This window comes from Myxine glutinosa, chromosome 1 (genome assembly GCF_964187855.1).
Source record: "Myxine glutinosa chromosome 1, kmMyxGlut1.1, whole genome shotgun sequence".
In the NCBI taxonomy this organism is placed as follows: domain Eukaryota; kingdom Metazoa; phylum Chordata; class Myxini; order Myxiniformes; family Myxinidae; genus Myxine; species Myxine glutinosa.
The window spans coordinates 141,790,611-141,803,333 of NC_136261.1; the positions used below are offsets into that span (position 1 = coordinate 141,790,611).

At 43.8% G+C, this 12,723-nt stretch overlaps 1 protein-coding gene across 10 annotated transcripts in view; it reads right to left on the bottom strand.

Moving 5' to 3' along the window:
* LOC137429041 (diacylglycerol kinase iota) overlaps positions 1-12,723 on the bottom strand; it is a 687,154-nt gene that overhangs the window by 390,651 nt on the left and 283,780 nt on the right. For all 10 annotated transcript variants that reach the window (XR_013623429.1, XR_013623428.1, XR_013623427.1 and 7 more), the window contains one exon: positions 2,775-2,883. Coding sequence is in view for 6 of the 10 variants with exons in the window: in XM_078777713.1 (XP_078633839.1) it covers positions 2,775-2,883 (109 nt within the window). In the remaining 4 variants the exon portion in view is untranslated. The remainder of the gene's footprint in view (positions 1-2,774; positions 2,884-12,723) is intronic.

Consider the following 12,723-nt stretch of genomic DNA (forward strand, 5'->3'; position numbering starts at 1 on the left):
TGTATGATTCTTCCCCATTGAAGGATGGGCCCAAAATGATAGTGTAGCGTGATATTTCAAAAAGTTATGGACAACTAATGACAAACAAGAAGACACCATGCAGAGCACGATACTTGCAAAATCCAGCCCACCATCCAAAAAAACGTTCCATGGATACATCAAATTGTCCATTTCATTAAGATTTAAATTGACCATCTTAATCAAAGCTCGGGTAAATTGGATTAAAATTGATGATTTTTCAGATGAAAATTAACGATTTTAGAAGTCTGACCTTGAGTTGACCTTAGACATTTTGACCTTAAAATAGTTGGCTTCCCAAATCAGTGAGGCACTATGCAATTGCTGTTTAATTCCCAAGTTAATTGCATGAAAAATGACGATTTTTCAGATGAAAATTGATGATTTTGGAAGTTTGACCTTGAGTTGACCTTTGACCTTTTGACCTCAAAATAGTTGGTTTCCCAATTTAGTGACTCAATATGCAAATGCTGTTCAATTTTCAAGTCAATCGTATGAAAAATGGAAATTTTAAAAGTTTGACCTCCAGATGACCTTTGACCTCAAAATCAATAGACTTCTTCCATATGACCAACTCTACCATCTGGTGAGGTTTCGTGAATATTGGTTTAAAATTGTGACCTGTAGGTGACTGACAGACAAACAGACAGACAAAGATTGAAAATCATTCACCTTTGGCAAAAGGGAAAAAGTAGATGGCACTCAGTAGAGCATCCATCCTTTTGACCTCAAAAATAATTGGTCGTTGAATTCAGTGACCTCAGATGCAAATCCTATTCAAATTTCAAGTCAATTGGATGAAAATTGCAGATTTTAGAAATTTGAAAAAAGTGGTTGACCTTTGGCCATTTTGATATTTTGGCCTACGATGACCTCAAAATAGTTGGTGGTTGAATTCAGTTTGCTGATATGAAAATCATATTAAAATTTCAAGTCAATCAGATGAAAATTGAGGTTTTTAGAAATTTGAAAAGGTTATTGACCTTTGGCCTATGTTGACCGTTTGACCTATGTTGATCTGAAAAATAGTTTGTGGTTGAATTCAGTCAGCTGAAATGCAAATCCTGTTCAAATTTCAAAGTCAATCTTATGAAAATTGAGGATTTTAGAAATTTGGAAAAAGTGGTTGACCTTTGGCCTATGTTAACCTTTTGGCCTAAGCTGATCACAAAATTAGTGGGTAGTTGAATTCAGTTAGCTGACATGAAAATCATATTCAAATTTCAAGTCAATTGGATGAAAATTTAGTATTTTACAAATTTGAAAAAATTGGTTCACCTTTGGCCTATGTTGACCTTTTAACCTTTTGACCTAAAAATATATAGGATTTTGTCGGACTACCAACTCTAGCATTTGTTGAAGTTTTGTGAAGATCGGTTGAAAATTGTGACCTGTAGCCAAGTATAAGTGAGCGGACAGACACACATACAAACACACAAACCGGAGTGATCAACATACTTGTGGAAAAAATTAAAAATTGCCAAGTAATAACGCACATGACCAACCAATATACTTGAAAAATCTTGGATTTTGCAAGTAACTACGTGAATAAGTTGGTTGAGTGACAAGAACAAGCCGATTCGACTTTGACGGATAAACAATATTTCTGGTTAATGGATGTCGTCAATTAAAAAAAAAAATTGATGTCGTTTGTTATGTTGTACCCAAACGCTAACACTTATAACTACTGGAACCCAGATTTGTTTTGCACTGTGGAATTTCGGGTCCTGTATCTTGGGCCAAGTCACTTGGGCCAAGTTCTGTCTCTGCTTAGTTCATTGATCTGGGTTTTTCGCAAAAGCACTTTCTGTGTCTTTTATCTCAAGATAACATTTTTAAGAGCAATTTTGAATTAATAAACTTAAATATTCGGAAAACATGCTTGACTTTTAGAAGAGAAAATGAATGTTGTTGTATCGATTTGGCCACAAAAAACATTGTTTTCACCGGATTTTTTTGCATACGACTCCAGAGGCACAATTGACTACGAAAAACACCACTGCCAACCTCAGTGAGCGTAAAAGTAGTGCAAAATTACTTGGTGAAAATCCACCACTTTTTGGGGTCATGATTTTTTTCCCGGATAATGGGTCTTGCGTTATTTGGATGTCCAGATAAAGAGGTACCACTGTTCTTGTATTGTGGTCAAACCAGGCAGACATGTATTGTGTTGATCCTATTCCATCAAATTAAGTAAGAGTTGTCTAAAATTTTAGCAACTCTTCATCAAATTATTCAAAGTTTTTTTTGTTGTTAAACTTTAACGGCCACTATTATCCCACCTTGTGGGGTCGGCGGGGGAAGCGTGGCACAAGTCTGGCACAAACCGGCCTTGCCAGGCCTGACATTCACCTAGTTAGGGCAGGAATTTGGAGTTTGGCCATGGTGCCGGCGATACTCGCATACCCTTTGCGAAGGACACCATGGGATCTTTAACGTCCACCAACCCATGCTGGCAGACGGGACTCCCAGTTTAATGTCCATCCGAGGGACGGCACCCACATTGATGAATCACCCTGCCTGTGAAACACTGAACTGACAGTTTATAGCTGGGTTTGGGATTCAAACCCAGGCTAGACAGCTTAGAGGCGAGTGTGCGCACCTCTAGGCCATCCTGTCAGCCCAAACTTTTCAAAGTATGCCTCATAAATATGACAGTTATTCACCAAACTTTTCAAAGTATGCCTCATAAATATGACAGTTATTCACAAAACTTTTCAAAGTATGCCTCGTAAATATGACAGTGACAAACTCACGCTCCAGTCGACAGTGCTCCGAGGTTCTCTCTCCGGTCCATGCCATGAGGCTTGTGGGATTGGTGGAGTTGCAGTTAGGTGTTGAAGCCCCGTTCGTGCAATTGCTTTTCTGCAGAAAAATACACAAAACCAATTGTCCTGCTAAGTTTCTGTTCCACTGTGAACCACACCAAATACCCAATTATCAGGACAATCTTTTGCGAACAAGCATGCCTCGTGTATAAGCAATTTATGTGCACCAATACAAATTATGATTGATACCACTCTCATTTGTACAAACTCCATAAAAAATGGCTTGTTCATTGTGTCATCCACTCATGTGTTGCAGATTACAATGCAGCACTTAGAAGCAGATGAAAATGTCCCATATTGATTATAAAATTCCCATACTACATTCCCATACTACATCCCCATTCTTACCATTAACTTAATCTTCCCATAGATTTTTTACAAAAAGTTGCATCTAGACAACAAAGATTGCTTTCTTCATGGCAGCATAGAGAAAACAAGACCGATAGTCTAAAAACGGAGTAACCGGGCTTGTTTGATACTTTAGTTGAAGAGGATAGTATGACCTTGGTATGGATACCATTATATTAGCAAATAATATAAGTATTAATTTTTTTTTGAATAAATTCCACATTCCTGTGCCACCTTCAGTCGAACGTCAGGCATCGACTGCAGGTTCGTGTAGGACTTGGACAAAAAACGTACCCAGTCTGAATGTTGCTATATCCAGTAAAAGGCTAAATTGCAAATGGGGAATCTGCAAAGGTCATGGATGGAAACCCTTACGTCATTTCCTCATTCTGCTTTAAACTCAATATCTCCGTATTTTTATTCCAATCACAAATTACTACAATACAACAACAACAACAACAACATGCATTTTAAGGCCATTTTCCCTGCTAGAGCGGGGGTTAGCCTTGTGGTCCCCATGACAATATTCTCCATTTTGCCCTATTTTCTGCATCTCTCCTTGTTAACCCCCTTGACAAATTACTACAATAGTATTAATATATCAAATATAATGTTAAATCACGATTGTATTGAGAAATTATCAAACCAGCGAACCGTCATCATCTGTTCACTTCCGGGTTCGGGAGCAAGGTCCGTGTCGATCGCATTTCAAAATCATAATTGTATTGAGGAATTTCTCAATACAATTATGTAACCGGATTGACTTCCGCCCCCTGAACTCCTCCTGAACCCCTAAACTCCTCCCCCCGGATTGACTTCCGGGTTCGGTTGCGAGAGGACGCTGGCGTTGCATATTCGCCGCTTCTCCGACTGGATGGATGTACAGGGTCTGCTTCTACCTTTCTGACCTGACATCTCACACCTGTCCTGCCTTTTCACACCCGCACGTGCCGCGTGTTCTCCGGCTGGATAACGGAATCTGCTTTTGATGGTACGGAATACGGAATTCGAAAGGCCCGCTCCCGTTGATTGTGGCCGTGGCCTTGTTTGCCGGTGGCCTTGTGGCCTTGTTTGCCGCTGTGGTCTTGATTAGCGGCTGCAGTCGTTTGCCGCTGCGTTTGCCGCTGCGTTTGCCGCTTTGCCTCCTCGACCTTGGCCTCGTACTCGTCCCTTCGCTCCTGCCTGGCATGGCTCTGAAGTACTCCGCCGCAAGGCTTCTTCTGCTCAATACCCGCTCCACCCCATCATGCATCTCTGCCATCAAATCAAATGGACTCCTCCGACGACCCAGGTACATTCACCGTGGCTCCGGTCGCAAGTTTGTTTATTTGCAATCAGGTCACTCCATCCCCGTCCTCTGGTCGGCTCAGCGCACTCTCACTCTTCGTCCCAGCGCACCTGGTCACAGCAACCCACACGATCGCACCTCTTGCCTACGAACCCTGGCTAAATCACCTGAATTCATCCCTGCTGTTCAAAACAACATCAAGCTCACCCTGTTCAACACCCGGTCCCTCAACAATAAATGCCTCATCCTGAACGAATACATCCTGGATAACAAACTGGACTTTCTCTGTCTCACCGAAACCTGGCAACAACCTCTGGACTACTACACACTCAACCTCACCACACCCAATGGATATTCCTACGTCAATAAACCACGCTCGGAGGGCCGAGGTGGTGGAATTGCCGTTATCCACCGTCAAGACATCAAGACCAACCTCATCTCCATCTCATCTGCTCCATCATTTGAACACCTGGCTTTAAAACTCTCTGGTCACACGCAGTCAGTCATGGCTGTCGTCTACCGCCCTCCCAAACCACACCCATCATTCCTGTCTGACTTCTCCTACTTTCTGACCCAGCTATGTTCCCTCTCCCCCTCAATCCTCCTCCTTGGTGATTTCAATATCCACATGGACTCCACTGACTCCACAATAACCACTGACTTCACTGATTTACTCACCTGCTTTAACCTCACTCAACATGTCGACTTTCCTACCCATATCCGTGGTCACATTTTGGACCTTGTCTGCTCCACTGGATTAAATTTGCACCATCTCTATGGCTCCGACCTCACCCTCTCTGACCACTTAGCCATCACTCTGACCATCAACATCCCCGCCCCAACACCAAGGCATTATCGCACAATCAACTTCCGTAAGCTAAACGCTCTTTCACCTACCTCATTCTCATCCACCCTCTCTGAAAAAATGTCCACTTCTCCCTTCATTGACCTCCACACCCCTTCCGACCTCACTGACTACTACAACCACACTCTCTCCTCCTGCCTTGACCAGCTTGCGCCTGTAAAAACCAAAACAGTTTCTTTCACCCATTCTGCTCCCTGGTTTACCCCTGAACTCCACCTGATGAAAACTCGTGCTCGCCAACTTGAAAGACTCCGCAATAAAACGGGTCTCACAGTTCACTCCCAAGCCTACAAGGACCACATACAACACTACAAAGATGCCCTCTCCCGCGCCCGCTCTGCCTACTACTCTCAAATTATCCACTCTGGCTCCGGAAACCCAAAAGCACTCTTCTCGACAATAAACAAACTCCTCCGCCCCCTGAACACCACCACCCAGTCATTCACAGTAGACAACTGCATCTCCTTCCTCTCTTTCTTCCAACGCAAAATTGACAACATCTACAACAGCTTGACCACCGCCGCACCCGCTCCCCCTCCAACCACCTGCCCCCCCTTGTCCTGCCATCCCCTGTCTCGGTTCTCCCCAATCTCTCCTACTGACCTCTCTGAACTCCTCATAGGAATGAAAACTGCCACCTGCACTCTTGACCCCATCCCCTCCAGCTTTGTCAAAGCCTCCCTCCCTGCTCTCTCTCCACTTATCATTGCAACAATAAACTCCTCCCTGTCTACAGGCATCGTCCCACCTTCCCTCAAAATTGCTGCTGTTACCCCCATTCTAAAAAAACCTGGTCTAAACCCTGACACCCTAAACAACTTCAGACCCATCTCCAACCTACCCTTTCTGTCAAAAGTTTTGGAACGCGCTGTAGCCACTCAACTCAAACATCATCTCTCTGCCAATAACTTGTATGAAACATTCCAATCCGGATTCCGCTCCAACCACAGTACTGAAACTGCTCTCCTCAAAATCACCAACGACCTTCTCCTCTCCTCTGACGCTGGCAACCTCAACATTCTCGTCCTCCTCGACCTCAGCGCTGCCTTTGACACCATCGATCACACTATCCTCCTCACCCGACTTGAATCCACCTTTAACGTCACCGGCACTGCCCTCTCTTGGATTAAATCATACCTCTCTGACAGATGCCAGTTCATCTCCATCAATAACTGCAAATCCCCCACTGCTCCCCTCCCCCAAGGTGTCCCCCAAGGTTCAGTTCTTGGCCCCCTCCTCTTCATCCTTTACCTGTCCCCGCTCGGTCACTTAATCCGCCGTCATGGTCTCCAATTCCACTGCTTCGCCGATGACATCCAGCTTTTCATCTCCACCAAGTCCGTCTCCACCGACACCCACTCTATCCTGACAAACTGCATCACTGAAATAAAATCCTGGCTTCAAATCAACTTCCTCAAGCTTAACTGTGATAAATCTGAAATAATCATCATTGGCCCAAAAACGCTCACAAAATCCACCCATAACTTTGCCCTCAACATCGACGGTATCCCAGTATCCACCTCCCCTCACATCCGGAATCTTGGCGTCATCTTTGACCAAACCCTTTCCTTCGACAAATACACTAAACAGATCACAAAGTCAGCCTTCTTTCACCTGAAAAACATTGCCCGTCTCCGCTCATCCCTCTCCTCCACGGCTGCAGAAACCCTCATCCACGCCTTCATCACCTCCCGTCTGGACTACTGCAATAGCCTCCTCTATGGTTCACCCTCAAAAATCACCAATAAACTCCAATACATTCAGAACTCCGCTGCCCGTCTACTCACTCATTCCCGGACCCGTGACCACATCACCCCCGTCCTTTACAAGCTTCACTGGCTCCCCATCCCCCAGAGAATCCAGTACAAAATCCTCCTCTTGACATACAAAGCCCTCCATAACCTGGCCCCATCCTACCTGGCTGACCTCCTCTCCAGACACACTCCCACCCGCAACCTCCGCTCTGCTGGTACCAACCTCCTGACCCCCTCCATCCGGACCAAATTCAGATCCTGGGGGGACAGGGCCTTCTCCATCGCTGCTCCCACCCTCTGGAACTCACTACCTCACACCATCAGAGACTCCTCCTCACTCACCACATTCAAAACATCACTAAAGACCCACCTGTTCAACGCTGCATTCAACATTCAACCCACAGCATTTAACCCCTGACTATCTCTTCTCCTTCTCCCTCCTTTTGCTTTAAATATTTCCCTATTGATTCTTGTCTTGTCTTTTTGATTCTTGTCTTATATATATGCCGTATATCGCTGCTGTTTGTTTTCTTGATTCTTGTCTTTTTGCAATTGTTGTTTTCATGTATTGTTATGCATTATGTTTTCCACTCTGTCAAAGCGCCTTTGGGCTTCTGGAAAAGCGCTATACAAAATAAATGAATTATTATATTATTATTATTATTATGTATTGTACTCAAAATTACTCAATTGTATGGAGGAATTTCTGAAACCTCCTGCGTACCCTACGACACGTGCTGGGATCCCAGGACGTTCCACAGAAGGTTATTATATTTCCTTTCAGTAAAATATGAAACTGTAATGACTACCAAATGCGTCCCCCTGTCACGTGACCAGATCCTCAGTTCTGATTGGTGGACGTTTGTGAAGGACATACGTACATCAGTCCAAATGGATGGACAGACAAACACTGTTCCAGTAAAAATCGATACAACATTGAGATTCAAAGAAGATCAGCGAGGTGATTGGGGGCGGGGTATCTCAAAAAGTTATGCACTGATTTGGAAGAAATTTGGTGAAGAGGTTGGATCTCTGACAAGGAAGAATTGATTCGATTTTGGTGGATATACAGATCTGGGGACGAGAATATTTTTTATTTAATATCCGTCACCGAGCTCTTACGTGAGCTTCGATCCTGTATAAAAATGAGGAGGAATTTTTGTTTGAAAGTCTGTCACCAAGAGTGTTATCAATAATTGCAAGCATTCATGGAATCAAATCGGGTTAAACAAGTATAAAATGATAACATTTGTTTAAAAAACTTTTGAAGAATTATTGAGGATTTGGCATTTAGCTTACTCATGATTGAACATGTCTCCTATGTAAAAATAAGTATATGTCATCATGTATTATTTTAATGAAATTGTCTGGTCACTTTTGCGACACAAACAGACACAGATACAAACACACCCAGTACCTCCATCACTCCATCACCAGACAGACACACACACACACACACACACACACACACACACACATATATATATATATATATATATATATATTTATTCACATACATATACATAAACATTTACATAAACATATACACACACTCAGTAAAGTTAACATGATAAACAGCAATTTCAGATCTTAAATCCCAGTTTGATAAGATCAATAGCATTTAGCTCTGTCCAATCATCTGAAAACCGTTTGCTTCTGATGGCTTACTTAGCAACCCCAACCATAAACAGAACCCCAATACTATCTTGATGACTACCATAAACATTTGTGCTAATCATAACAATAACTCAAGCCCAAAACGTTATCGAATGGGCCATATTGACTCGCCTTTGTTTTGAACAGCACATTTGTGTCGTCTGTTACAAAGTGCATTGTCTATGCTTTGCTTCATGCTTTGCTTGCTGAAACCACAACATTGAATGTGGCATTGCAGCAGCACTGAGAAGCGTTTGCGGATGGCAAATATGAGGAAGGCAGGCAGACTAGCAATGGATATGTAATCAGTAAAGAGTATGGTATATCAGCAAATATAGCAGAAAAAGAAGGATCTTCTCCTCTCATTAATTAAACAATCTTTGCTCTTTGCATGCATAAAATGTTTGCTTGCATGTAGAAATCTGTTTAATTCCCACTCATACCCTACTAAACACTTTCATTACATGTAGTGTTACGTTTAGATCAGTGCAAGGTTCCTATAAAGCAAGAAAGGATGGTATACTAAGTCAAGCATCACGTTCATATAATGATGCATCAGTGTGATGAAAACACACTTGGGAATATATATATATATATATATATATATATATATATATATATATATATATATATGTATATACGAGGGCCAATCGATAATTAACCTCAAAATGGAGATATAAATTCGAGAATGTAATGTGTGTAGTTGTAGACGACACACGTTATATCTATGGGTAAGAGTCATGTTTTGCCTGTTTTAGATCTGGCAACATTGAGCGTATGACGTCAGTAGAGCAGTTCCAAAATGGCGGCTCCCTTAGAAGCATGCACCAGGGAGGAGCAACGTTCTGTCATCCGTTTCTTGAGAAGTGAGGGTGTGAATCCCAGTGAAATCCATCGCAGAATGAAGATGCAATATGGTGACGCATGTTTATCGCTGCAGCAGGTGTATGACTGGGGCAGGAAGTTTGAAAGTGGAGTGTCCAGTGTGGCAGACGCTGCTCGCTCGGGCCGGCCTCACACAGCCGATGCACCAGAAATGGTTGCAGGAGTTGAGCGCGTGCTAAGGGAAAACCGTCGTATTACACTGGATGAAGTGGTCAACGAATTGAACATTAGCCATGGTTCAGACCACCATATCATTCACATCGTGCTGGGGCTCCGCAAAGTGTCTGCAAGGTGGGGGTGCCTAGACAACTCACAACCGAACTGAAAGAACGGCGAGTGGACGCATGTGAAGAACTTATGCGACGTTACGAAACAGAAGGCGATGCTTTCTTACAGCGCGTAGTGACTGGGGATGAAAGCTGGGTCCACTACTTTCAGCCAGAAACGAAGAGGGCAAGCAAAGAGTGGTGCCGTTCTTTCACTTCTTCAGGTGTGATAATCTAAACTGGTAAATCAATGGCAGAAGAGCACCATTCAACTTCACCAAAGGTCAAAAAAATCCGCACACAGCCGTCCGCTGGAAAAGTGATGCTGATGCTCTTCTGGGATAGCAGAGGCCCACTTACAGAACATTACACATTCCCAGAGGGAACACAGTCACCCGTGCATCATACTGCGACCTCCTTAAAAATCATCTGAAACCAGCAATCAGATCAAAACATCATGAAATACTCACTACCGGTGTTTTGCTGCAGCATGACAATGCTCGGCCCCATACTGCCTACACTACAGCTGCAACAATCGAGGACTTGCATTTTGAGTGTCTTCCTCATCCACCCTACTCGCCAGACCTCGCCCCTTCGGATTACCACATCTTTGGGCTACTTAGAGGCGCTTGGTGGAACCACTTTCCGATCCGACAAAGAGGCCCAAGAGGCAGGGCATGAATGGCTACACAAGCAGCCAAAATAATTTTTTTTAGAGGAATCCAGGCCTTAGTAAAGTGCTGGAAAAAAATGCATTGAACGCAATGGAGATTATATGTTGAAAAATAACAGTTGTTACACACATACGTACCTGCAATAAACAAGTCGTGAAACATATTTTATGGTTACTTATTGACTGCCCCTCGTATATATACATACATATAAGTATATATATATATTTTTTTATATATATATATATATATATATATATATATATATATATATATATATATATATATATATATATATAAGTATATATATTGTTGCGGATATGGGATTTGGCCTCCATCCATATCCGCTTGTAAATATTCCCCTATTTCCCCAATACTCCCCAACTATCCCCAATCCCCCATTCCCTAGTCCCATTATCTGTAAACAACACTCTGTAGCCCGACCTTCCCCTTTTCCCCCCATTAAATGTCGTACCCAGGTTCACCGCATCTCACGTAGACAACTATAGGACATCTTGCTAGTTATTCTTAGTCTATGTCAGTTAAGGACTCGTTTCCATTAATTCTGACTCTTCGTTGCACCAGAATGTGATTGTATGGCACCATTAGTAAGTTTAGGACCTCCCAATACCTCCCCGCATCTCTTCCTCATGGAACAACAACACCAACAACAACAACAGCGGCGGCGGCGGCGCGGGGAGTGCGCGTCCTCACTCCGGCTTGGTTAGCCGCCATTGAACATGTGCTCCGACGGGGTTACCACGCAGGGGCTCACTGTCAGCTCCTCGTCAAGGGCGGAGCCCGGTAACCCCCCGCACCCAATAAGAAGCGGCGGACCGATTCCATCTGGGGCGGAGCTAACGAGCGAGGGCGTGTCACTCCCCGCTGGGCATGCGCAGGAAGACGGAGGTGACGTCAGATGCACCTCAGCTTGGAGAGAAAAGGACGCCACCTCCAGCGCGACGATACCTCCCCGCATCTCTAGACCGGACCGGGTCGATTCTGCCCCTGAGCCAAGGTGCACCTTGAGCTATCGACTGCCTGCCCTCCCCTGCCATCAATCCCCGTGTAAGTCAGTCTTGTCCCGTTTGTCTGTGGTCTGTCGGGAATAAGATAAGACTGTGTCTAAGTGCTTATCTTTCTGTGCTTTACCTCTTGCCGTGTAATCTAACCGTTCTGCATAACCAATATTATATCCTCCTCCGGAGGTCTTGAGAACTGTACCCCTTGTGTCGTTGCCTTAATCCCAGCCGTTGTGTCCTTTTCCTTCATTGATTTAGCATAGCGCGATTCGGCCAACGTTCGAGTGTAATCGGGTAACTTGCGCGTACACGGCGGCCATTCCGCTCGGTCAAGCAACATCTAAGTCGTGTCCGTAACAATATATATATATATATATATATATATATATATATATATATATATATATATATATATATATATATATATATATATATAAGTATATATATATTGTTATGAATTTGGTAATGCAACATCTAGAGCTAGGTAGATCTGAATAGGTAGGTATTCGGCTGTCGTGACAGGGACTCTACATGTAATAAGTTATTGATGTTCAGGCGGTTGTCGGGGTAAGATGTATGAGTGTGGATCTACCTGGAGATTCGAGTGTTAAATAGTGAGGGATTAAAGGTAACGCCCCTGTGAGTATCACCTAGTAATCAAACCTTTGTCCTTTATGGCACTGCAAACCACATAAACATTAGTTAGGTCCTTAGTGCAACATTAAATAATTCCCTTTCCCTGACATTGACTTCGTAATAAATGGGCACCACCAGGCCAAGAACACCGCCACAATACACCGCCACCGTTTACACCTCCAAGGCCTACAAACCTCGCCTGCGCACCTCAAAGGCCTACCAACCTCGCTGGCACGTGTTACACCAGGACCGCGGGGTCACGGACGGGAGATGTCAGGAGTCGCAGGCCGCAGAGGGCGTTACCTGGGCGAGTTGGGAGGCTATGATTGGCTGAGGAGCGCGCCAATGTGACGTCATCGGCCACCAATATAGGCGACGGTCGGACGCCATTTCGGGAGTTCGAGTGGAGTCCAGAGTTGAGAGAGTTGAGTCGCAGAGTTCGTTGTTACAGTTCCGTACCAGAGTTCGTGGCAGTTGGCACAGGAC